This window comes from Eptesicus fuscus, chromosome 7, assembly GCF_027574615.1.
Source record: "Eptesicus fuscus isolate TK198812 chromosome 7, DD_ASM_mEF_20220401, whole genome shotgun sequence".
In the NCBI taxonomy this organism is placed as follows: domain Eukaryota; kingdom Metazoa; phylum Chordata; class Mammalia; order Chiroptera; family Vespertilionidae; genus Eptesicus; species Eptesicus fuscus.
Genome location: NC_072479.1, coordinates 15173236 through 15199934, shown reverse-complemented (window position 1 = coordinate 15199934; position 26699 = coordinate 15173236). Strand labels below are relative to the sequence as shown.

The 26699-nt window shown below is 44.0% G+C and overlaps 1 protein-coding gene across 1 annotated transcript in view; it reads left to right on the top strand.

Annotated features, from left to right (window-relative positions):
- WNT5B (Wnt family member 5B) overlaps positions 1 to 26467 on the top strand; it is a 147570-nt gene extending 121103 nt beyond the window's left edge. Inside the window, exon 5 of the mRNA XM_054718762.1 lies at positions 24987 to 26467. Within this exon, the coding sequence (XP_054574737.1) occupies positions 24987 to 25445 (459 nt within the window). The 3' untranslated portion in view covers positions 25446 to 26467. The remainder of the gene's footprint in view (positions 1 to 24986) is intronic.
- Positions 26468 to 26699: the final 232 nt, after the last annotated feature.

Sequence of the window (26699 nt, the reverse complement as noted above, 5' to 3'; positions counted from 1 at the left end):
GACCTCTCACAGACTTCTTTCTGGGAGTGTTGGCCACACTCAGGTGTGTGTCAAGTCGGCTGGCTCCGAGTCCAGGCCAGGGACTTCAGTTAGAGCAGAGACAAGATAATTGAAAAATGAGAGCAGAGGCCTGGCCGGTGTGGCTAAGTGGTTGAGCATCAACCTATGAACCAGGAGGTAGCTGTTTGATTCCCGGTCAGGGCACGTGCCTTGGTTGCGGGCTCCATTCTCAGTAGGAGATGTGCAGGAGGCAGCCGATCAATTATTTCTCTCTCATCATTGATGTTTCTCTCTCTCTCTCTTCCTTCCACTCTGAAATCAATAAAAATACATTTAACAGCAGCAACAACAACAATAAAGAGAGAAGAGGTTTCTTGAGAAGAAATAAATCCAGAAATTTAATGTTGGTTAATTGATAATTGGGTAACAGGATATGAATATTTTTCTAAAAATGTGCTTATATATCAATTAAAAAATAAGTCATGTTTCATGGGAGTAAATAGCAAATAAATGTGATTGGGAATGTGTTTTACAGGAATCGGGATTTTGTGATGTTGGCTTGGTAGCACATGGTACACTTGTGTAGACTTAGCATCACCAATAGTGTGACGTCACGTAGAAATTAGAATTGGCCACTTGCCCAGTGTCTTGCTTATATATTGCATATCCTGAGGCCAATTTTCTTTAGCCACATGTGGGTGATTGAGGGGTGGCATTGATCCATGGTGGTGTGAGAGGTCCTGGCCAATGCTCTGAACTGTGGTTGTTATGGTATAATCTGGGGTAGAGAGACCAGAACTGTCTTAGGTGACCATCCACTCTGCAGGCATCTGTGGGGTTGCCTCTGTCTCCAGGACTTCCTTTCTGTTCAGCAGTCTGTTAGGCAGTCCTTGGGTGTTTAACCACGACTTGAGAGAGATTAGTGAAAAAGGTTAAGATCTTCACTTTATCTCTCAAATGCCCAAATTTTATCCATTTGTCAAGATCTCAGATAGTAGTCTCTGCGTCAGAGCTGCAGTGTAGCATTTGTACTTTTCCTGGGGTATGGCATTCTCTACCTCATCTCATGGCCTGTAGGTTTCTGAGGACAGGGATCACCAGGTATGCGCATGTGAATATGCAGATGAAAGTTCCCATATTGCTTCCTAGCAAGGGGTCAAATTCATGGAGGGCTGTTTCCTGTCTCTGCTCTGAGCTGTCCCTGGGGCATTGTGATAGATGTGGAGGTGACTAGGCATTCATCCTAATCTGGGCCCCATTTCAGTCACAGTCTTGACCCCACTTCTGCTGGCTCCTCATTTTATTGCCCTTAATTGTCTGTTTGTTTGTACTGGGCCCTTATCTTGGCAGCCCCTTCCCTTCCATCTGCCTCATCTGCAGTCACTTACACACCTTCCCCTGTCTGTCTCCCGGTCTTTGGCCCCCCTTCCTCCACTTCTACACCTTTTTTATAGCACTTTATCTCTCCCTTTGCCTCTATCTGCTCCAGGTTGGGAATTCTTTTTTCTCTTTTAGTTGAATTTATTGGGACGACGTTGGTTAATAAAATGATATAGGCTTCAGGTGTACAGTTCTATAATACATCATCTGTATATTTCATTGTGTGTTCACCACCCAAAGTCAAGTCTCCTTCCGTCACCATTCATCCCCTCTTTACCCTCTTCTACCTCCCCCCACGCCCATTTCCCTCTGGTAATCGGTGATGATGAGGTTGTTTTTGTTTTTTTTTTAATCTTTATTGTTGAAAGTATTACATATGCCCCCCTTTTTTGCCCATTGACCCTCTCCAGCCTGCCCCCACCCCCTACCCCAGGCCTTCACCACCCTATTGTCTGTGCCCATGCGTTATGCATATATGTATACAAGGTGTTTGGCTTATTACCTCCCACCCTCCCCCACCTTCCCTCTGAGATTCCCCACTCTGTTCCATGCTTCCAGTGACTCTGGATCCACTCCGTTCATCAGTTTATTTTGTTACTTAGATTCCAGATATGAGTGACAACATGTGATACTTGTCTTTCTTTGACTGACTTATTTCACTTAGCATGATACTCTCCCAGTCCCTCCATGCTATCTCAAAGGGTAAGAGATTCTTCTTTTTATTGCTGCATAGTATTCCATTGTGTAAATGTACCACAGTATTTTAATCCACTCATCTGCTGATGGGCACTTAGGCTGTTTCCAAATCTTAGCTATTGTAAATTGTGATGCTATCAACATAGGGGTGCATACATTCTTTCTGATTGATGTTTCAGGTTTCTTAGGATATATTCCTAGAAGTGGGATCACTGGGTCAAATGGCAGTTCCATACTTAATTTTTTGAGGAAGCTCCATGCTGTTTTCCACAGTGGCTGCACCAGTCTGCATTCCCACCAGCAGTGTACTAGGGTTCCCATTTCTCCACATCCTCGCCAGCACTTGTCATTTGTTCATTTGTTGATGGTAGTCATTCTGACAGGTGTGAGGGGGTACCTCATTGTCGTTTTAATTTGCATCTCTCTGATGATCAGTGACTTTGAGCATTTTTTCATGTGTCTCTTGGCCATCTGTATGTCCACTTTGGAGAGGTGTCTACTGTATTTAGGTCCTTTGCTCATTTTTTAATTGGGTTGTTTGTCTTCCTTTTGTTAAGTTGTATGAGTTCCTTATATATTTGGATATTAACCCTTTATCAGATGTATCATTGCCAAATATGTCCTCCCATACAGTGGGCTCCCATTTCGTTTTATTGATGGATTCCTTTGCTGTGCAGAAGCTTTTTATTTTGATGTAGGCCCATTTGTTTATTTTCTCCTTAGTTTCCTTTGCCCTAGAAGATGTATCCATAAACATATTGCTACAAGAGATGTCTGAGATTCTTTAGCCTATGGTTTCTTCTAGGATTCTTATGGTTTCACCATTTACATTTAAGTGTCTTATCCATTTTGAGTTTATTCCTGGTGTAGGTTGGTGGTCTAGTTTCTTTTTTTTTTTTTGCATGTATCTGTCCAATATTGCAAACATAATTTATTGAAGAGACTGTCTTAACTCCAATGTATGTTCTTGCCTCCTTTGTCAAATATTAATTGAGTATAATGGCTTGGGTCGATTTCTGGGGTCTCTGTTCTGTTCCATTGATCTAGATGCCTGTTCTTGTGCCAGTACCAGGCTGTTTTGATTATGGCGGCTTTGTAGCATAACTTGAAATCTGGTATTGTGACTCCTCCCACTTTGTTCTTCTTTCTCAAGATTGCTGCAGCTATTCAAGGTCTTTTTTGGTTCTACATAAATTTTTGGAGTATTTCTTCTAGATCTGTGAAATATGCTGTTGGTATTTTAATAGGTATTGCATTGAATCTGCAGATTGCCTTGAGTAGAATGGATATTTTAATTATGTTAATTCTACCAAACCATGAACATAGTATATTTTTTCACTTGTTTATATCTTCCTCTATCTCGTTTTTCAATGTCCTGTAGTTTTCGAGTACAAGTCTTTTACCTCCTTGATTAAGTTTATTCCTAAGTATCTTGATTTTTTTATTGTTGTTGTTGCAATGTTAAATGGGATTGTTTGTTTAGTTTCTCTTTCTGAGAATTCATTATTGGTGCATAAAAAGCCATCGATTTTTGGGTGCTGATTTTGTATGCTGCTACATTGCCAAATTCATTTATTGAATCCAGTAGTTTTTTTGTGGAGATGTTAGGGTTCCTGTGTCCAATATCATGTCATCGGTAAATAATGAGAGTTTTATTTCCTCCTTTCCTTTTTGGATGCCTTTTATTTCTTCTTCCTCTCTGATCGCTGTGGCTAGGACTACCGGTACTATGTTGAATAGGAGTGGTGAAAGCAGACATCCTGTCTTATTCCTGTTCTTAGGGGAAATGGTTTCAGTTTTTGCCCATTGAATATGATGTTCGCTGTAGGTTTGTCGTATTTGGCCTTTATCATATTGAGATATACTCTCTCTATTCCACTTTGCTGAAAGTTTTTATCAAGAATGGGTGTTGAGAGATTAAAAATGGCAGCGGAGTAAGTGGATGCTACACAGACATTCTCTAAGGACCAAACTGGAATTACAACTAAAATGCAGGAAAACTTCCTGAATAATCAACGGAAGACTCGCCGGAGAGAACCCTGACAACCCAGGACAGAAAGTGGAGACTGCATAGAGACTGGTAGGAGGGGCTGAGGTGTGAAAGGGCTGGCTGGGCTTTCACAGACAGCAACTGAAGTCCTAGAGAGATATCTCAGCTGTGGGGGCTTGCCACTGAGAACTCTGGGGTCTAATCCCCAAGCTGGGCCCCCCAGCAGAGAGCACCAGAACTGAGAAGGGTACCCACATAACATCTGGTGTAGAAAAGAAGCAGGGTTGCTGCCTGCCAAGGAGAGATGGCTGGAAATGCAGGCACCCTCTTAAAGGGCCAATGCACAAAATTCACTGAGGAGCCACTCACCTTGTGCTCTGGCAGAGGAGACTGGAGCTGTGTGAGCAGAAGCCAGGACCAGGGACTCAGCAGTTAGAGTTCAGAAGGCAGACACCCCGGTTTCCTGTGCTGAGTCATTCCCTCACACTGCCTAGGACATTTTTCGCACATAGGCATTAGCTCTACAGGCAGCTTTGCCTGGCGGGAAGACAGCTGACACACCCTATTGGAAAACACCTTGCCCCAAGGTGTGGAGTTTCTGAGGCCCAATAAGAGACTGAGAGTAACAACTAGCCTTCAGGCAGAATTACCCCACACCGTTGGAAAAAAACTCAACACACCTGTGGACAATTGCCCTCAGGCAATTCAAGATAAAATCCTATCACTCTGTATACAGAGGCGGTCTCTGGAGGCTTTGAGTCTTTGCCTGATGTAGTTAGACAGAAACAATGTTTCACACTGTCCTGCACTAGAGACTGAGAGGTGTAGCAGATATACCTAATACATAGTCACAAACACAGACAGGCATCAATAACGAGGAGACAAAGAAACTTTCCCTAGGGAAGCTGAGGATCCAATTAGTGAATTAGAATACAGGGTTGAAAAAATCACTCAATCAGAGAATCAAAAAGAAAAATCATTAAAAAATAGGAGGACAGCTTAAGGGAGCTGTGGGACAATGTGAAACATAACAATATTTGAAAAGCAGGAGTACCAGGAGAGGCAGAAAGGGAGAAAGTGTTTGAAGAAATAATGGCAGAAAATTTCCCTAACCTGGTAATGGAAAAAATCACACAAGTTCAGGAGATACAGAGAACTCCAAGCAAAAAGAACCCAAAACAGGCCTACACCCAGAAACATTATAATTAAAATACCAAATATTAAAGACAAAGAGAGAATCTTAAAGGCAGCAAGAGAAAAGCAAACTGTCACTTACAAAGAAGCTCCCATAAGGTTCACACCTGATTTCTCATCAGAAACTCTACAGGCCAGAAGGGAATGGCATGAAGTCCTCAAGGTAATGGAAAGCAAGGATCTGAAACCAAGATTACTATATGCAGCAAGGCTATCATTCAATATAGACAGTCAAATAAAGAACTTCCCAGTCAAAAAAAAGGCTAATGGAGTACATCACCACCAAGCCTGCATTACAAGAAATGCTAAAGGGACTGCTGTAACGAGAAGGAGAAATAGAGAGAGAAACCTAGGCATACAGAATTAAAATAGCAATAAATAAGTACCTCTCAATAATAACCCTAAATATAAATGGATTAAATGCTCCAATCAAAAAACAAATGGTAGCTGAATGGATATGAAAACGTGACCCAACTATGTGCTGTCTACAAAAGACCCACCTCAGAACAAAAGACTCACACAGGATGAGAGTGAAGAGATGGAAAAAAATTTTCCATGCAAATGGAAAAGAAAAAAAGGCTGGGGTAACAATATGCATATCTGACAATATAGACTTCAAAATGAAGGCCATCACAGGAGACAACAAAGGTCACTACATAATACTAAAGGGATTGATCCAACAAGAGGATATAACCCTGGTAAACATATATACACCCAGTACAGGAGCACCTAAATATATAACAAAAAACTTCTAGAGGACGTTAAGGGAGAGATGGACAACAATACAGTCATAGTAGGGGACTTTAATACCCCACTGACTTCCACTGAATAGATCTTCCAGACAAAAAATTAACAAGGAAACAGTGACTAAAGGACACACTGGATCAAATGGATTTAATTGACATTTATAGAACATTTCACCCCAAAGCTGCAGAATATACATTCTTCTCAAGTGCACATGGGTCATTCATAAAGATAGACCACATGTTAAGACACAAAACAAACCCCTACAAGTTCAAGAAGATTGAAATCATATCAAGCATCATCTCAGATCACAATGAAATTAAATTAGAAATCAACTACAGTAAAAACACCCAAAAACATTCAAACACATGGATGCTAAATAGCATGTTATTAAACAACTAGAGGCCTGGTGCATGCATTTGTGCACTGGTGGGGTCCCTTGGCATAGCCTGTGGGGATTGGGCCTAAACCAGCAGTCCAACACCGCCTGCTGCTCCTGTCTGCCACTCCTGCTCATCCCGGCCCAGCTGTGCCTGCCTCCACTTGGTAGGCTCACTGCTGCTCTGCTGCAGTCTCTGGGCTGCGGCGGCCAGCCGTGAGCCCTGCTTCTGGCGCCCATCAGTCAGCTGACACTGTGGGAACACATTGACCACCAGGGGCAGCTCCTGTGTTGAGCATCTGCCCCCTGGTTGTAAGTAGGTATCATAGCGACTAGTTGTTTGGTCGCTTAGGCATATATATATATATAGACTAGAGGCCCGATGCACAAAATTTGTGCAAGGGGCTCGGCCCTCACAGCCCCTTGAAGCCTTGGCTGGCCTTTGCAGCCCTAGCTTCGTCCGGAAGGTTGTCCGGATGGTCGTTCTGCTATTCGGTCTAATTAGCATATTAGCTCTTTATTATATAGGATAATGAATTCTCAGAAAGAGAAACTAAACAGACAATTCCATTTAGCATTTCAACAAAAATTAAGATACTTAAGAATAAACTTAACCAAGAAGGCAAAAGACCTGTACTCAGAAAACTACAGGACATTGAAAAATGAGATAGGAGAATACTTTCAACAATAAAGAATTATTTTTAAAAGAAAAAAAAAAAGAACTCAGTAAAGGAAAAGGAAAAGATACGGATTTTTAAAAATGGGTGTTGGATTTTGTCGAATGATTTTTATGCATTTATTGATATGATCATGTGATTTTTGTCTTTCAATTTGTTTATATGATATATCACATTTATTGATTTGTGAATATTGTACCAGCCTTGCATCCCCAGAATAAAGCCCACTTGGTCATGGTGTATGATCTTTTTAATATATTGATGGATCTGATTTGCTAATATTTTGTTGAAGATTTTAGCATCTATGTTCATCAGGGATATTGGCATGTTATTGGTCTGGTTTTGGAATTAGGATGATGCTGGCCTCATAAAAGGAGGTTGGAAATGTTCCTTCCTCTTGGATTTTTTGGAATAGTTTGAGGAGTATGGGTGTTACTTCTTTGAATGTTTGGTGAAACTCCCCTATGAGACCATCGGGACCTGGGCTTTTGTTTGCTGGAAGTTTTTTGATTACTGCTTCTATTTTCTCAGTTGTTATTGGTCTATTCAGATTTTCTGATTCTTCCTCATTCAGTTTTGGGTGATTGTATTTTTCTAGGAATTTGTCCATTTCATCCTCATTGTCCAGCTTGTTGGCATATAGTTCATAGTATTTTCTTACAATTCTTTGTATTTCTGTGGTGTCAGTGGTTACTTCTCTGCTTTCATTTCTGAATTTATTTATTTGGGTCCTCTCTCTTTGTTTCTTCATGAGTCTAGCTAACAGTTCATCAATCTTGTTTATCCTTTCAAAGAACCAGCTCTTGGTTTCATTGATTTTTTTTTCATCGTTTTTTCATTTCTATGTCATTTATTTCTGCTCTAATCTTTATTATTTCCTTCCTTCTGGTTACTCTGTTTTTTTTGTTGTTGTTGTTGTTGTTGTTGTTGTTCTCTTTATAATTCTTTAAGTTGTGGAGTTAAATAGTTTATTATTATTATTTTTTTTTTTTTTTGAGGTAGGCCTGTAGTGCTATGAACTTCCCTCTCAGGACTGCTTTTGCTGTGTCTCAGAGATTTTGGGTTGTTTTGCATTCATTTTCATTTGTTTCCAGGAAGTTTTTGGTATCATTCTTGATCTTATTGGTAACCCAGTCATCCCTATATTTATAAAAGGCTAAGTGACCAACCATACGTCTGACTGACTAACCAGCTGGTACATATGACACACACTGGCAATTTAAAAATAAACATTGACTCGCGCATGCACAATATATATAAAGCTCTCTCTGGTGCCAATTGCATGCTTGTGTTTCAATCTGTCATTGTTGATCATGAATTTGGTTGTTTTTGTTGACATTCTGAAGCTGAAAGGAAGTGTTGTCTTTGACACAATATGTCTGAAGACCAACTATTGGCACAACGTACCTCTGAAGCCAAAAGAAGCCGGCGTCATGATTATTAATCAATTTATATATTATTTTCATATACATTTTACTAATTTTATTTTATCTCTGACACTTCTATTATAGAGAAAGGACAAATAGCTATATTAAAATATTTCTTCTAATTAATTTCCTTTCAATGTGCATGAATCCATGCAGTGGGCCACTAGTTGTTTAATAACATGCTATTTAGCATCCATGTGTTTGAATGTTTTGGGGTGTTTCTACTGTAGTTGATTTCTAATTTCATTCCACTGTGATCTGAAAAGACGCTTGATATGATTTCAATATTCTTGAACTTGTAGGGACTTGTTTTGTGTCTTAACATGTGGTCCATCTTTATGAATGACCCATGTGCACTTGAGAAGAATGTATATTCTGCAGCTTTGGGGTGAAATCTATATATATAAAAGCCTAAGTGACTGAACAACCAAACGACTGGTCGCTATGATGCACACTGACCACCAGGGGGCAGATGCTCAATGCAGGAGCTGTCCCCTGATGGTCTGTGTGCTCCTACAGCCAACTTCCCACAGCTGGCCAACCTCCTGCAGTCCCTCTCCCCGGCCTCCCTGATCGCCCTGAACAGGACTGGGCAAGGCAGCCTGATTGGCCCAATCGCCGGCCAGGCCGAGGAACCCCACGATGCATGAATTCATGCACCGAGCCTCTAGTCTATGTGTGTGTATGTGTATGTATGTATATATGTGTGTGTGTGTGTGTATATATATATATATATATATATATATATATATATAACCCTAATATGCAAATAGACTGAACAGTGGAACAACTGAACAACCAGTTGCTATGATGTGTGCTGACCACCAGGGGGCGCACACGGAACATGGCAGGCGTCAGCAGCAGGCGCCAGAGTGTGGAACATGTGGGTATCAGCTGCGGCGGGATGGTGAAGCAGGTGAGCAGGGGCATCAGACCAAGGTGGGGCACCGGTCACTGTCATCAGGGCGAGCCTCTGGTGGTTACTGAAAATTCTTTGCTCCCGCACGCCGCAGACCCACCCAGCGCTCGCACCTGCTGCTGACACCGGAGCCACTGCTCGCACCTGCTGCCGGCGCCGGCCCCAATCACTCGAAACCATCAGTGGGTGTGAATGGCAGCTGCTGGCCCCGATCGCCCCTCAGGGCTTCTCCACCTCCCCCTGCTCCTGAGGGGCCATCGGGGCAGTAGCTGTCACTCGCACCCACTGACGACGCTGGCCCCACTTGCACCCACTGACTGTACCCGCTGCTGGCACCAGCCCCAATTGCTCTGCGCCGCCAGCGGGTGCAAGTGGGGCCGACACTGTCAGCACATGGGAGTGGCAGCAGGGGGAACGAGGCTGCTGGCAGACAGGGGACTGGGGACCACAGCAGGAGGGTCCGGGGGGGAGGCGCGGAGGATGGGCTGAGACCCGCCCCTGTGCCCACCGCAGTCTAGCAGCCCACAGTTCCTTTCAAGGTGCACAAATTTGTGCACTGGGCCCCTAGTGTTCTATAAATGTCAATTAAATCCATCTGATCCATTGTGTCCTTTAGTGTCACTGTTACTTTGTTAATTTTTTATCGGGAAGATCTATCCAGTGAAGTCAGTGGGGTGTTAAAGCCCCTACTCTGAGTGTATTGTTGTCCATCTCTCCCTTAACATCCTCTAGAAATTTTTTATATATTTAGGTGCTTCTGCGTCCACCTGCAGACTAAAGGGTCCCAGGTTCAATTCTGATCAAGGGCACATGCCTGGATTGCGGGCTCAATCCCCAGTACGGGACGTGCAGGAGGCAACCGATGAATGATTCTCTTTCATCATCTCTCATCTTTCTATCTTTCTTTCTCTCCCTTCCTCTCTCGGAAGTCAATAAAAATACATTTAAAAAAAAAGAAGTATTTAGGTGCTCCTATATTGGGTGCATACATGTTTACCAGGGTTATATCCTTTTGTTGGATCGATCCCTTTAGTGTTATGTAGTGACCTTTGTTGTCTCCTGTGATGGCCTTCATTTTGAAGTCCATATTGTCAGATATGCATATTGTTACCCCAGCCATTTTTTCTTTTCCATTTGCATGGAAAATTTTTTTCCATCTCTTCACTCTCATCCTGTGTGAGTCTTTTGTTCTGAGGTGGGTCTCTTGTAGACAGCACATAGTTGGGTCACGTTTTCATATCCATTCAGCTACCATTTGTCTTTTGATTGGAGCATTTAATCCATTTATATTTAGGGTTATTATTGAGAGGTACTTATTTATTGCTATTTTAATTCTGTATGCCTAGGTTTCTCTCTCTATTTCTCCTTCTCGTTACAGCAGTCCCTTTAGCATTTCTTGTAATGCAGGCTTGGTGGTGATGTACTCCGTTAGCCTTTTTTTTTGACTGGGAATTTCTTTATTTAACTGTCTATTTTGAATGATAGCCTTGCTGCATATAGTAATCTTGGTTTCAGATCCTTGCTTTCCATTACCTTGAGGACTTCATGCCATTCCCTTCTGGCCTGTAGAGTTTCTGATGAGTAATCAGGTGTGAACCTTATGGGAGCTTCTTTGTAAGTGACAGTTTGCTTTTCTCTTGCTGCCTTTAAGATTCTCTCTTTGTCTTTAATATTTGGCATTTTAATTATAATGTTTCTGGGTGTAGGCCTGTTTTGGGTTCTTTTTGCTTGGAGTTCTCTGTATCTCCTGAACTTGTGTGATTTTTTCCATTACCAGGTTAGGGAAATTTTCTGCCATTATTTCTTCAAACACTTTCTCTATCCCTTTCTCCCTTTTCTGGCACTCCTGCTTTTCAAATATTGTTATGTTTCACGTTGTCCCACAGCTCCCTTAAGCTGTCCTCCTGGTTTTTAATTGTTTCTTTCTTTTCGGTTTTCTGATTGAGTGATTTTTTTTTCAACCCTGTCTTCTAATTCACTTATTTGATCCTCAGTTTTTCCTAATCTCCTGTGTATTCCTTCCAATGTGTCTTTTATTTGTGCTATGTCATTCTTTATTTCCATTTTCATAGTTACTGTATCTTTTCTCATGCTGTCTTTGCCATCATTATTCTGAAGTCTGTATCAGATAAATTTCTTATATCTGTTTCATTTATCACTTCTGGAGAATTCTCTTGTTTTTTCATTTGTGGGTTGTTTCTTTGTCTCCTCATTATTGATGCCTGTCTGTGTTTGTGACTATGTATTAGGTATATCTGCTACACCTCTCAGTCTCTAGTGCAGGACAGTGTGAAACACTGTTTCTGTCTAACTACATCAGGCAAAGACTCAAAGCCTCCAGAGACCCCTCTGCCTGGAGACTGATTGGATTCAGTCTTTAGTAGCCCTCAGGCAATCATCCACAGGTGTGGCAAGATATGGGGTTGGACAATTGCTTCTGCCTGAAGGCTACTTGTTATTCTCAGTCTCTTAATGGGCCTCAGAAACTCCACATCATGGGCCAAGATCTTTTCCAATAGGGTTGGTCAACTGTCTTCCCCCCAGGCAAACATCTCCTAGATAGCAGAGGTCTGCCTGAGAAAGATGACCTCCGCAGCACGCAGAGCAGGAAACTGGGGTGTCTGCATTCTGATCTGTAACCCCAGAGCCCCCAACCCTGGCTTCTGTTCACACTACTCCCATCCACTCTGCCCTCCCTCTGCCAGACACAAGGGGAGTGATTGCTCATGGAATTTTGTGCATTGGCACTCTAAGAGGGTGCCTGCATTTCCAGCCGCCTTTCCCTGGCAGATAGCAACCCTGCTGCTTTTCACAGCCAAATGTTATGTGTGCACCTTTCTCAGTTCTGGTGCTCTCTGCTGGGGGCGGGGGGCGGGCAGCTTGGGGAATAGACCCCAGAATTCTCAGTGGCAACCCCCTACAGCCGAGATAGCTCTCCAGACCCTCAGCTGCTGTCTGTGGGAGTCCTTCCAGCCCTTTCAGGCCTTCACCCTTCCTACCAGTCTCTATGCCGTCCCCATTTTCTATCTTTGGTTACCAGGGTTCTCTCTAGCTAGCCTGCAGTTTATTTTTCAGGGTGTTTTTTTTTTTTTGTATTTTAGTTGTAGTTCCAGTTTGGTCCTGGGAGAGTGTCTGTGTAGCATCCACTTACTCCGCCACCATTTTTAATCCATATGATGTTTTTTCCCCCCGTTAATCCTTCACCTTTTACACCCACCCTGCACCCCCCTTTCCACTGGCAGCTGTTATTCTGTTCTCTATCAATGAGTCTGTTTTTATTTTGTTTGTTAGCTTATTTTGTTCATTAGATTCCACTTATGAGTGAAATTATATGGTACTTGTAATTCTCTGAGTGGCTTATTTCACTTGGCATAATGCTCTCCTGATCCATCCATGCTGTCCCAAAGGGTAAGGGTTTCCTTCTTTTTTATGGCCGAGTAGTATTCCATTGTATAAATGTACCACAGCTTTTTTGTCCACTCATCTACTGATGGACACTTGGGCTGCTTCCAAATCTTGGCTATCTATAATAATAAAAGCATAATGTGCTAATCAGAACAGATGTCCTTCCGGACGTCCTTCCAGATGACCTTCCAGACAAAGCCGGGGCTGCAAGGGAAGCCAGGTCCCGGGTGCCTGCCAGTGTCCAGAGGGAAGTCCGGGTGTTGGGTGCCGGAGGGAAGCCCGGGTCCCGGATGCCAGAGGGAAGCCGGTGCCGGCAGCCGGGGGAAAGAAGGCCTACTCTTGCACAAATTTCATGCATCAGGCCTCTTGTTGTAAATAATGCTGCAATGAACATATGGGGTGCATATATTCTTTCAAATTAATGTTTTAGATTTCTTCAGATATATTCCCAGAAGTGGAATCCCTGGGTAAGAAAATTCCAGGTTTAATTTTTTGAGTTAACTCCATACTGCTTTCCACAGTTGCTGTATCAATCTACATTCCCAGCAATAGTGCACATGGGTTCCTTTTTTCCCATATCCTCACCACTACTTGTTGCTTGTTGATTTATTGATGACTAGAGGCCTGGTGCACGAAATTCGTGCAGGGGGTGTGTGTCCCTCAGCCCAGCCTGCACCCTCTCCAATCTGGGATCCCTCTCACAATCCAGGACTGCTGGCTCCCAACCACTTGCCTGTCTGATTGCCCCTAACTGCTTCTGCCTGCCAGCCTGATCACCCCTTAACCACTCCCCTGCCAGCCCAATTGCCCCTAACTGCCCTCCTTTGCTAGCCTGGTTGCCCCTAACTACCCTCCCCTGCAGGCCTGGTCCCCCTCCCCCAACTGCCCTCCCCTGCAGGCCTGGGTCCCCCCCCAACTGTCCTCCTCTGCAGGCCTGGTTGCCCCCAACTGCCCTCCCCTGCAGGCCTGGGTCCCCCCCAACTGTCCTCCTCTGCAGGCCTGGTCGCCCCTAACTGCCCTCCCCTGCAGGCCTGGTCACCCCCAACTGCTCTCCCCTGCAGGCCTGGGTCCCCCTCAACTGCCCTTCCCTGCAGGCCCAGTCGCCCCCAACTTCCCTCCTCTGCCGGCCTGATCGCCCACTACTGCCCTCCCCTGCAGGTCTGATCGCCCCCAACTGCCCTCTTCTGCTGGCCTGATCACCCACAACTGCCCTCCCCTGCTGGCCATCTTGTGGTGGCCATCTTGTGTCCACATGGGGGTGGCCATCTTGTGTGTTGGAGTGATGGTCAATTTGCATATTACCTCTTTATTAGATAGGATACCCATTCTGACAGGTGTGAGGTAATATCTCATTGTTGTTTTAATTTGCATTTCTCTGTTGATCAGTGACATTAAGCATCTTTTCATGTGTATATTGGCCATCTGTATGTCCTCTTCAGAGAAGTGTCTATGCAGGTCCTTTGCTCATTTTTTTTATTGGATTATTTGTTTTTTTGGTTTTATGATTTAAGTTCTTTATAAATTTTTGATATTAACTCCTTATCAGATGTGTTATTGGCAATTATGTGCTCTCATTCAGTGGGTTGTCTTTTCATTTTGTTGATGTTTCCTTGCTGTGCAAAAATGTTTTAGTTTGATGTTGTCCCATTTATTTTTTCCTTCATTTCCCTTGATTGAGGGGATATATCAGAAACCATCTTGCAACAAGAAATTTTACTGCCTGAGATTTTACTGCCTATGTTTTCTTCTAGGATTCTTATTATTTTTAGTCTAATATTTAAGTCTTTTAATCCATTTCGAGTTTATTCTTATGTATGGTGTAAGAAGGTGGTCTAGTTTCTTTTCTTTCTTTTTTTTTTTTTTTGCACATATCTGTCCAATTTTCCCAACACAATTTATTGAATAGACTATCTTTACCCCATTGTATATGTTGCCTCCTTTGTCAAATATTAATTGAGCATAAAGGCATGGGGTTGTTTCTGAGCTTTTTATTCTGTTTTTATGCCAGTACCATGCTATTTTGATTACTATGGCCTTGTAGTATAGTTTGATATCAGATAGCATCATTCCTCCAACTTTGTTCTTTCTTCTTAAGATTGTTGTGGCTATTCTTTTGTGGTTCCATATAGAATTTTGGAATATTTGTTCTAGTTCTGTGAAATATGCTTTTGATATTTTGATAGGAATTGTGTTGAACCTACATATTGCTTTTGATAGTATAGACATTTTAATGGTGTTAATTCTTCCTATCCATGAGCACACAATATGCTTCCACCTATTTTTTATTTTCTTCAACTTTTTTCTTCAGTGTCATAATTTTCTGAGTACAGGTCTTTTACATCATTTGGTTAAATGTATTCCTAGATTTTTTAAATGCAATTGTAAATGGATAGTTCTCTTAATTTCATTTAAAAAAAATTTGATAATATATTTATTAACCTTTTGCACTCGGATGTCGAGTGTCACTCGACACGGTTAGCATTAGAATAAAGGAATTGAGAAAAAAGCAAGTGAGTGCAAAGGGTTAAAGTTAGGGACAGTGAAACAAGGAAAGGCTTAGGATAGAAGAAGCAACAGGAAAGAGCCTAGATGGGGTTGCTTTGGCTCACTGATCAATAAGTCACAGTGAAAGAAGTGAGCCAAGTGGAGGCTGCTGTCATCTCAGTGTGAAGTCAGAGAAAATGGGGCCTTGAAGATAGGTTCAGGGGTTAGCCCTGAGTGAGCTGCAATGCCCATTGCTCTCCTGGTTGCAAGTCTGTAGGGTCCCTTAGAGTTTAGGAGAGGCACGCATGTGGAGGATGCAGAGGGAGCAGGGAAAGGCATGGGCATGCTCCCAGGAGGGAGAACACACTTAGTTTCCTTTTCTGATAGTTCATTACTGGTGTATAAAAATGCAGCTTATTTCTGGATGTTTATTTGGTGTCCTGCCACTTCACTGAATTCAGTTTTCAGTTGTGGTAGTATTTTGGTGGAATCTTTAACATGTCATCTGCAACTAATGACAGTTTTACTTTTTCCTTTCCAATTTGGATGTCTTTTATTTCTTCTAATCTGATCACTGTGGCTAGGACTTCCTGTACTGTTTTGAATAAGAGTGGTGAAAGCAGACATCCCTGTCTTGATCCTGTTTAAGGGGAAATGGTTTTAGTTTTTGCCCATTGAGTATGATGTTGGCTATGGGTTTGTCATATATGGCCTTTATTATGTTGAGATATGTTTCCTCTGTTTCTACTTTTCTGAGAGTTTTTATCGTAAATGTATGCTGAATTTTATCAAAGACTTTTTCTGCATCTATTGGTATGATCATGTGATTTTTATCTTTTATTTTGTTTATGTTTTGTAACATTTATTGATTTGCAGATATTATGCCAACTTTGTATCCCTAGAATAAATTCCACTTGATATATTGCTGGATCTGGTGTGCTAATATTTTTGTTGAGGATTTTAGCGTCTATGTTCATCAGGGATATTGGCCTATAATTTTCATTCTTTGTAGTGTCTTTATCTGGTTTTATAATTAGGACTAGAGGCCTGATGCACGAAATTTGTGCAAGCATAGGCCCTCGCAACCACAGCTGCCTCACGGCCCTGCCCCCCACGCACTGGTCGTTCCGCTTTCTGGCCTAATTAGCATATTAGCTCTTTGTTATATAGGACTAGAGGCCCAGTGCACGAAATTCGTACATGGGGGGGCGGTCCCCTCAGCCCAGCCTGCACCCTCTCCAATCCGGGACCTCTTGGGGAGATGTCCAACCGGCAGTCGGACATCTCTCTCACAATCCGGGACCGCTGGCTCCTAACTGCTCACCTGCCTGCCTGCCTTATCACACCTAACTGCCCCCCCTGCCAGCCTGATCACCTCTAACTGCCTCTGCCTGCCGGCCTGATTGCCCCTAACTGCCCCCCCCCCCGCCAGCCTGGTAGCCCCTCACTGCCCCCCCAGCCAGCCTGGTCACCCCCAACTGCCCCCCCTGCTGGCCTGGTTGTCCCTCACTGCCCCCCCTTCCAGCCTGGTCACCCCCAACTGCCATCCTGCTGGCCTGGCCACCTCCAACAGGCCCCCCCCACCAGCCTGGTCGTCCCCAACTGCCCCCCCAGCCAGCCTGGTCACCCCCAACTGCCCCCCCTGCTGGCCTGGTTGTCCCTCACTGCCCCCCTCTGCCTGCCTGGTCGCCCCCAACTGCACCTCCTGCCGGCCTGGTCGCCCCCAACTGCACCTCCTGCCGGCCTGGTCGCCCCACGCAGCCTTCTGTTCAGTCATTACTGTGAGGGTGTCCTGACCAATTTGCATATTACCCTTTAATAGTATAGATGATGCTGGCCTCATAAAATGAGCTTGGGAGTCTTCCTTTCTTTCGAATTTTTTGTAATAGTTTGAGGAGTATAGATGTTAATTCATCTTTGAATGTTTGGTAATATTCACCTGTGAAGCCATACAGTCCAGGACTTTTGTTTGTTGTGAGTCTTTTTTTTTTAAAAATTATTATTACTGCTTCAATTTCACTACTTGTAATCTGTCTATTCAGATTTTCTGATTCTTCCTGATTTACTTCTAGAAGATTATATGTTTCTAGGAATTTATCCATTTTATCTAAATTGTCCAATTTGTTGGCATATATTTTCTTACAATCACTTGTATTTCTGTGGAGTCAGTTGTTACTTCTCCTCTTTCACTTCTAATATTATTTATTTAGGTTCTCTCTTCTCTTTTTAAATTGATGCATCTGGTTAAAGGTTTGTAGATCTTGTTTATCTTTGCAAAGAACCAGCTCTTGGTTTCATTGATCTTTTATATTGCTTTTTTAGACTCTATTTTGTTTGTTTCTGCTCTGATCTTTGGTATTTCCTTTCTTCTACTCACTTTGGCTTTGTTTATTGTTCTTTTTCTAGTTCTTTTAAGTGTAATGTTAGATTCTTTATTTGAGATTTTTCTTGTTTCTTGAGGTAGGCATGTAATGCTATGAATTTTTCTCTTAGGACTGCTTTTGCTATGTCCCATAGATTTTCATTTGTTTCACAGTATCTTTGGATTTCTTTCTTAATCTCATTATTAACCCATTTGTTGTTTACTGATATGTTATTTAGTCTCCATGTCTTTGTGTGTTTTCTAGTTTTATCTTGTGATTGATTTCTAGTTTTATACCATTTTGGTCAGAGAAGATGCTTGATATTATTTCAATCTTCTTAAATTTATTGAGGTTTGTTTCGTGTCTATGCTAGAAAATGTTCCATGTACACTTGAAAATAATGTATATTCTGTTGCTTTGGGTGAAATGCACTGAAGATATAAATAAATCTATCTGATATAGTGTGTCATTTAAGGCCACTGTTTCCTTGTTCATTTTTTGATGTCAGTAGGGTATTAAAAATCCCTTAGTATGACTGTATTACTGTCTATCAATGAGAGAGAAACATCATCAATCAGCTGCCTCCTGCATGTCCCATACTGGAGGTTGTGCCTGACCTAGAGTTGAATGGGTAGCCTCTTGGTTCATGGGTCAATGTTCAACCACTGGAACAGGTGATTTGCTTTATACACTGAGGTGCTCCTATGTTGGGTGCATAAATGTTCACAAGGGTTGTATCCTCTTGTTGGATTGTTCCCTTTATCATTATGTAGTCTCCTTCTTTGTCTCTTACTATAGCCTTTGTTTTAAAGTCTATTTTGTCAGATATAAGTATTGCTACCCCAGCTTCTTTTTCCTTTCCATTTGCACGAAATATCTTTTTCCATCTATTTACTTTTAGTCTGTATGTATCATGTGTCTTTTGTTCTGATGTGTGTCTTTTGTAGACAGCATATATACTGGTCTTGTTTTCTTGTTCATTCAGTTCCCCTGTGTCTTTTGATTGGAATATTTAAGCGTTTATATTTAAAATGATTAGTGTTATTTTTGTAAATATATCTTTATTGATTTCAGAGAGGAAGGGAGAGGGAGAGAGAGAGATAGAAACATCAATGATGAGAGAGAATCATTGATCAACCACTTCCTGCATGTCCCCTATGGGGATTGAGCCAACAACCCAAGCATGTGCCCTGACCGGAATCAAACTGTGATCTCTTGGTTCATAAGCTGATGCTCAACCACTGAGCCATACTGGCCAGGGTAAATGATTATTGATAGGTACATTTTTATTGCCATTTTATTCTTTTAACTATGTTCCTTGGTGTGTGTGTGTGTGTGTGTGTGTGTGTGTGTGTGTGTGTGTTCTTCTTAAAGAAGACCCTTTAACACATTCTGTAATACTGGTTTGGTGGTAACAAACTCCTTTAGCTTTTTTTGTCTGGGTAGTTCTTTATTTCTCCTTCAATTTTAAATGATAGCCTTGATGAATAAAGTAGCATTGGTTGTAGGTCCTTGCTTTTCATCACTTTGAATATTTCATGTCCATACTTTCTGGCTTGAAATGTTTCTGTTGAGAAATCAGCTGAAGGTCTTATGAGATGTCCCTTGTAGATAACTGTCTTTCTCTTGCTGCTTTTAAGATTCTCTCTTTGTCTTTAACCTTTGCCATTTTAATTATGTTGTGTCTTGGTTTGGGTCCATCTTGTTTATGTTTAGAACTCTCTGAGCTTTCTGGACTTGCGTGTCATTTTCCTTCACCAGGTTAGGGAAGTTCTTGATCAGTAGGTTCTTGATCCCTTGTTCTCTCACTTCTTCTCATACCCCTGTGATGCAGATGTTGTTACACTTCATGTTGTCCCCAAAGTCCCTTAACCTATCCTCATTTATTAAAGTTCTTTTTTCTTTTTACTCCTCTGACTGGGTATTGTTGTTTATATTTATTTTGTCTTCCAAATCACTGATTTAATCATCTGCTTCACCCAACCTACTATTTATTTCTTCAAGTGTATTCTTCATTTTTGACTGGTTCTTTTTTATTGTTTCTATGTCCTTTTTCATGCTGTAGTAGTTCTCACTAAATTCTTTGAGCATTCTTATAACAATTATTTTTGAACTCTATATCTGATGAATTGCTTGCCTCCATTTCTTTAAGGTCTTTTCTGTGCTTTCATTTGTGGCATTTTTTTTTTTTATCTCCCCAGGTTGGCTGCCTGTTTGTGTTTGTTTCTATGTATTAGTTACATAGAAATTGTGACTGCTATGATTCCCAGTCTTGGTAGGGTGGCCTTATGTAATAAGAGTTTTGTGGGACCCAGTGATACAGTCACCTTGATCATCTGCACTGGGTGTCCTAGGAATGTTCCTTGTATGGGTTATGTGGACCCTCCTGTTTAAATTGAGTCTTGATTGCTATTGGCCTATTCACGCATGGGGTAAACCCTCAGGCTAGCTCACTGTAAGGATCAATCCCAAACACAGTGTACAAGCTGCTGTGCAGATGCTGACCACATGGAGCAGAATTCACCTCAGCAGGGTCTGGCGCCTTCTGAGATCTCCCTTTGGATATGCCACTTGTGAAGCTAATTGGTTCCTGCTCTGATGTTGTCTGAAGCTGGCCACTGGGTGTGTTGGTTCTGGGCCTCTTGGGAGGGACTCTGGTGCAGGCCAATATCAGACACTGCCTGTGACTGGTCCTGAGCAACCTGTTTGAAGTTATCCAGCAACCCATAGTTTGTAGCTACCTCTGCTTGGCCTGTGTGTTTGTGGGAAGGACCAAGCTGCCCACCAAGTCCAGCTTTTATGAGCACTGGGCTGGGGGCAGGTCAGCAAAGTCCCAAGGCACCGTGAGATCTACTTCTGTCTGCCTGTTCCTGCCAGCTGCCTGTTAGTCTCAGTCCTGAAAGAGCCTCTGGCAGTACTTGAGTTCCATGAGGTAGGTTCTCAATGAGTCACCAAGTAGGGGCAAGTGGTGTTCACCAGATATTACAGGTTCAAACTCAGTGCCTGCTGGGTCTGAGTCCACTCAGCAAATGTCCCAGGCTATACCAAGTCCAGCTGTCACCTACTGGGTGCTGGCACACCTATGTGGTGCGGTCTCAGGGTCGTCAGGGTGAGGCCAGTAGAGTTTATCAGGCCCGACCACATCAAAATTGGGCTGCGTGAATGGAGAGCTCTGCACTGGTCATGCATGCGAGGGGAAAATGGCCCCTGTCCTAGAGCCATACAACTCAGTCTGTCCCATATTCTGCCAGGAACCCGATCAGCCTCGGGGGCCACTGGGAATCAGGAGGGTGGGGTTAGTTGATCTCCATGAGGGGGAGGTGCCAGTCAGGCTTGGGGGTAGGTGCGGGGGTTGGGGGGCAGGGGGAAGGTGGCCTCCTGACCCAGAGTTACACAACTCAGTCAGTCCTGGATTCTACCCAGATCTTGGCAGAGTTGAGCCACCAGGAGTCTGGAGGGTGGGGGCTGCCACAAGTCCAGAGAGTGGGGCTAGTGGATCTCCCATGAGGGGGTGGCACCAGTCAGGTTCATGGGAAAGTAGTGGGAATGGCCCCCACTCAAAGCCATAGAACTTAGTCATTGACGCCCCCTGAGTCTGCTTGATCTCTACACCCCAGGTCAGGCAGCCGACTCCTCAGCATGGCACAAGCTCTCCAGGGTAGGGTGAGAGGGATTCCAAAGGGTGGAGCTGTTGCTTTTCCCTAGGCTGATGTTGTACGGCGGGGAGTGCTCCATCCAAGAAAGATGGCGTCTATAGTGTGGGAGGGGGACTCAGCACAGGAATCCTGTCCCTTTAGCTCCCTCCCCAGAGCCACAAATCCCAGTCTCTCCTCACACAACTCTAGTCTGCTCCACCCTCCCTCTGCTGGAGCCCAGGGTACATGTCTGTCAATGAGATTTGGTGCTTTGGCCCTTTAAGAGGGTGCCTGTGTCTCTAGCAGACTCCCATCTCTCCCTGGCAGACAGAATCCCCGCTGATTTTCACAGCCAGTGTGATATGGGCACCTCTTCCCAGTCCAGTGCTCTGGGCTGGGGAGCATGGCTTGGGACTGAGACCTCATGCTTCTCAGGGGAACTCCCCAAAGCCTAGATATCCCTCTCAAATCTCAGCCACTGCCCGTGGCAGTGGGGCCAGCCCTTTTCACATCTCTGCCCTTTCTACCAGTCTCCCTGTGGCCTCTGCTGCAATCCTTGTTGTAAGACTTCTCTTCAGCTTGTCTTCAGTTGGTGACTCAGGTTTCTTGCTCTATATTCTGGTTGTAATCCCAGTTTGGTCCTGGGAGGAGGTGAATGTGACATCCACCTACTCTGCCACCATCTTGGATCCCCCAGGTTGGGAATTCTTGTCCATTTTTCACCCTTTTCTCAAGGAATAGGCCTCAGCCATTATTCATCATCTGAGGCCAAAGTTATTCATCTTCCACCTCCTCACACCTACCGGTACATAAAAAAGTTCCAAAGGCCCTGGCCAGTGTGCCTCAGTGGTTAGAGGGTTGGCCGGAGCACCAAGGAGCCCCAGGTTTGATTCCGGCGCCCCACATGCAGGAGACAACCAATAGATGTGTCTTTCTCACATCAATGTTTCTCTCTTTCTCTCTCTGTCCCTCCCTTCTACCCTCTCTAAAAATCAACGGCCCTAGCTGGTTTGGCTCAGTGGATAGAGCATCAACCTGCAGACTGAAAGGTCCTGGCCACTTGCCCAGGTTTCAGGCTTGATCCCCAGTAGGGGGTGTGCAGGAGGCAGCTGATCAATGATTCACTATCTCTCTCTCCCTCTTCCTTCCTCTCTGAAATCAATAAAATATATATATATATTTAAAATCAATGGGAAAATATCCTCCGATGAGGATTAACCAAAGAAGAAGAAAAAAGAAGGTCCACAGGAAGGATTAAATGGTGGCAGGGATGGAAAATTCCCTGAACAAGTATTTCACAACCGGATTTTTGTTGTTGTTGTTAATCCTCACCTGAGTATATTTTTTCCATTGCTTTTCAGAAAGAGTGAAAGGGAGGGAAGGAGGGAGAGAGAGGGAGAGAAAGAGAGAAAACATCGATGTGAGAGAGACACATCGACTGATTGACTCCCGCGTGTGGGGAGCCCGCAACCCAGGTACATGCCTGTAACCAGGAATCGAACCCGTAACCCTTTGGTGAGTGGAGCAACACTCACCGGCCATGCGGGCCAGGACTTTTCAACCGGATTAAAACAAACAAACAAATGAAAACAAACAAACAAACACAGAATATCTAGGATTTGACATCTTGACCCCAGAGTAAATCTTGGGAATATTTGCAAGAAATTTCTCTTGCCCTTTAAGATTCTCTAGTAACTCCATTTTAGATATTGATAGCAAGAGCAGTGGGTTGATACTGCCTTGTTACTCAAGGGCTTCCAAGCATTTTCCAGATAAAAGCTGCCTAATCTTTGTGACATTCCTGTCTTTACCATGCTCAGTCAGGTAGAAGTGAAGGATTTAAAGAGGGCTTTGCCAGGGGCAAGATATAGAACTAAAAACATTTTTTTAAAACATTTTATTGCTTTTTCAGTTAGGGGGGGCCAAAAATTGGGATTCTCCCCCCCCCCCACCGCCATTCTCCTACAAGAGGAACTTATATATTATCAATAGTAAAATATTTTAAAATACAAATAGTATGTCTCTACAATGTCTTGCTTTCTAGGGGAAGGATGGAATGAATGTCTAAATAGTTAGGATCAGTGATATTCTTTCTCTTGAATTTGTTTTACTAAAATTCCTATCCTTACTCTTTGAGGTCTTACTTTGACTCTTTTTCTCCAAATCTCACTAAGTGTTTGTTCCCAGTGCAGATGCTTATCCTGTTTCCTTAGTCACTTAGCAGCAAGGTACACAGTTTTAGGCCCTTAATGCTTCCTCCTTCCAGCAGTGCCAGATGCCTGACATCCCTGTCTGAGGACCATTTCCAGAGGAATGTCAGACTCCGGCTCAGACCTGGGGATTTGTGCCAGAAGGGTAATTGCAGGCCCTGTCTTTGAAGTGCCTGTTGGAATGGGGTATTGGTTCCTTTATGCCTTGGGCCTGGAGCTGCCAGCCAAGTGCGGCTGCCTTAAGCCTTGGGGCGGAGCCTGCCTGCCTTCTTCACCCTAAGCTGTTTTTAAGCCCCAAGACTGGAGTGCAGAAGTGCTAGACATTCTGAGTCCCTTCTGGGTGGCCCTGAACAGGTTACTGAGGCTTTCTAGAACTTCAATTTTTCCGTTATAAAATAGTGGGAATAATTCCATACCAGAAAAAAAGATCAGGAAGAGTTTGGACGATAGTAATATGTTGATGGGTAAGTTGTTTCTTGTACCTGCAATGGTCTCTACATAGTACTGAATAAAGACATAGCCTGGGGCCTCTTGAAAAGAAATCTGAGAAAAACTCTTCAAAAATGAGTCCTTACTTAGTTGGTGACAATAGCTGTGGCAGAGGAAAATGTTCTGCAGTGGGCTTGCATTTTTATCCTGCCATCTGCAACCTGGGCCTGCTGCCAGGGCGGTTTAACACAATGCATCAGTATGGTTTCATCGGAAAGCACTTTGTAAGCAGCTTTCTGGTCTACTTTTGCTTTTACATTTTGATTTGGGAGAGCCCAAGTTCAAATCCGCTCCCCATTGTTGTGGTTCAGTGACTTCCAGGGTGGATTTGATTTCAGATGAATCACCGCTGTAGATGGACCTCTGCTGACCTGCTCTTCCACTGCGCCGGCCTCACCGCCTTCCCTCCACTGTCACTGCCTCTCCCAGGGGTGTCAGACATGATGTGGTCTATGGTGAGGCTCCCGATGACTCTCTGGGGTTGGTGACTATTGAATTCTTAGGAGCTGTGGCAGGACTGGGAAAGCTTTGGCTAGCCAGGGCCTGCCAGCAGTTTCTGTTACAGGTTTGTAAGACTGGATTCTGCTTTCTCACTTGTGCTCCACATCATACGGAAGCTGGACACATCTTGTTGGTTTTTATTTGTTTCTTTGAGATCAAGATAGAAATATCCCTTTTTTTCCTGACACATTTATTGTGACAAATTTCAAGTAATAAAAAATGGATAAAGTAGCAAGTGCCCCCTGCCACCCTTGTCACGGGTCAGACTGCTGCATGCTCACCGGCATGTTTCTTCATAGCGCTCCTTTATTTGCTGTCAATCTGAGCAACGTAGGGTCCTGGAAAAGTCTTTGTTTACATTGAAAGACTACTCTCCCCCCTCCTACCCCCCGCCATCTGCCCTCTTCTATACTTGGCCTGTGGCCACTCTAGCCACCCTCTTGGCATCTTCCATCACGGACTCTCCTTATTTCCTTCTTTCTCCTCCCCGCAGGCTGTGTATAAGATGGCAGACGTAGCCTGCAAGTGCCACGGCGTCTCTGGGTCCTGCAGCCTCAAGACCTGCTGGCTCCAGCTGGCCGAGTTCCGCAAGGTGGGGGACCAGCTGAAGGAGAAGTACGACAGCGCCGCTGCCATGCGCGTCACCCGCAAAGGCAAGCTGGAGCTGGTCAACAGCCGCTTCAACCAGCCCACCCCGGAGGACCTGGTGTATGTGGATCCCAGCCCCGACTACTGCCTGCGCAACGAGACCACGGGCTCCCTGGGCACCCAGGGCCGCCTCTGCAACAAGACCTCGGAGGGCATGGACGGCTGCGAGCTCATGTGCTGCGGCCGCGGCTACGACCAGTTTAAGAGCGTCCAGGTGGAGCGCTGCCACTGCAAGTTCCACTGGTGCTGCTTCGTCAAGTGCAGGAAGTGCACGGAGGTCGTCGACCAGCACGTCTGCAAATAGCCGGGACCGCGTCCTGGCCTCCTCTCCACTGCCTCACAGAAGATTATATATATAGATCTATATAAATCTATTTTATATTTGTACAAATGAATGGATGGGTGATAATTAAAAGATGAGAATGGAAAGAAAAAGCTTATTTAAGAGATGCTAGAGGTCTTTGAGGACTGGACTTGGCAGGTTCTCAGCTCCCAGTGGGTGGGACAAAGGTCTTTTTCCCTCCCTCCAGGGGGGACTCTCAGGATGTAGGGACTTGAGAATATTTGCTATCTGTCCACCATGGCCTTGAGGAGAGAGGTGGTGGGTAGAAGGAGATGGCTTTGTCTGGAAGTCTGGAGTCTCTGTTGGGTACATGACTGCCCTGTAACCCCAGCCTGTGGGCCTAGAGGCCCCGTGGAAGGCGGCAGGAGCTCAGCTTAGACTTTGAAGTCTGCAGGGTCTTGCTCAGAATATTGACGGGTTCTGTGAGAGGGCCAGCGCTTTCCTACCTTTCCACTGTGTGCAGACCTGCGAAAGTGAGGGGCAGTCCGATGCCATCTCTGACCCAGGACTACAATGGGACCCGCACCTCCCTCGGCCTCTTTCCAATGAGAATGACTCTTCCGCCACAGATCACTAGCTCCTGCCACAAGTTCCCTGCACCAGGAGGAAAGGGGCCATTTGGCCTGACATGTTAGGAAAGACATGGACATGGACTGAATGTTTGTGCCTGAGCTGCACAGAGCTGGGTGTGTAACCGTACTGAGTGAACATTGCACTGTGCTCCCACCAGGGAGAGGAACCTTGTGATGCTGCTGCTGTCACGTCCTCCATCAGCGGAGGCCCCATGAACGACAGGATGCGTAGCTAGGTCAGGCTCGGCTGGCCTGGCATGGTCTCTTCATCTCTGCCCCAGATGTACAGCTTCTCTCTGACATTAAATACCCTTCATTGAAGTTTTCCTCCCTTTCCTTATTTGGACACACGATTATCTTTCATGAGTCTCCTCTTATTTTTGACCTAATCCTTAGAACCCCACTACACGGTGCACCTATGGAAGAGGGTAAGGAAATGGAGACTTTTCAGAGCTCTAGTGTGGTGATCAGAGACAAGGACAGGAGAACATTATCAGAATTAAATAAGGTCATGCATTAAGTGCTATTCCCAAGGACTAACACAAAGTTAAAAACTTCATAAACGGTAGCTATTCATATTACTGTTATGAACAAAAGGATTCAGAGATTTAAGTTTAAACCTCACATTTATTTTCCCTTTCCC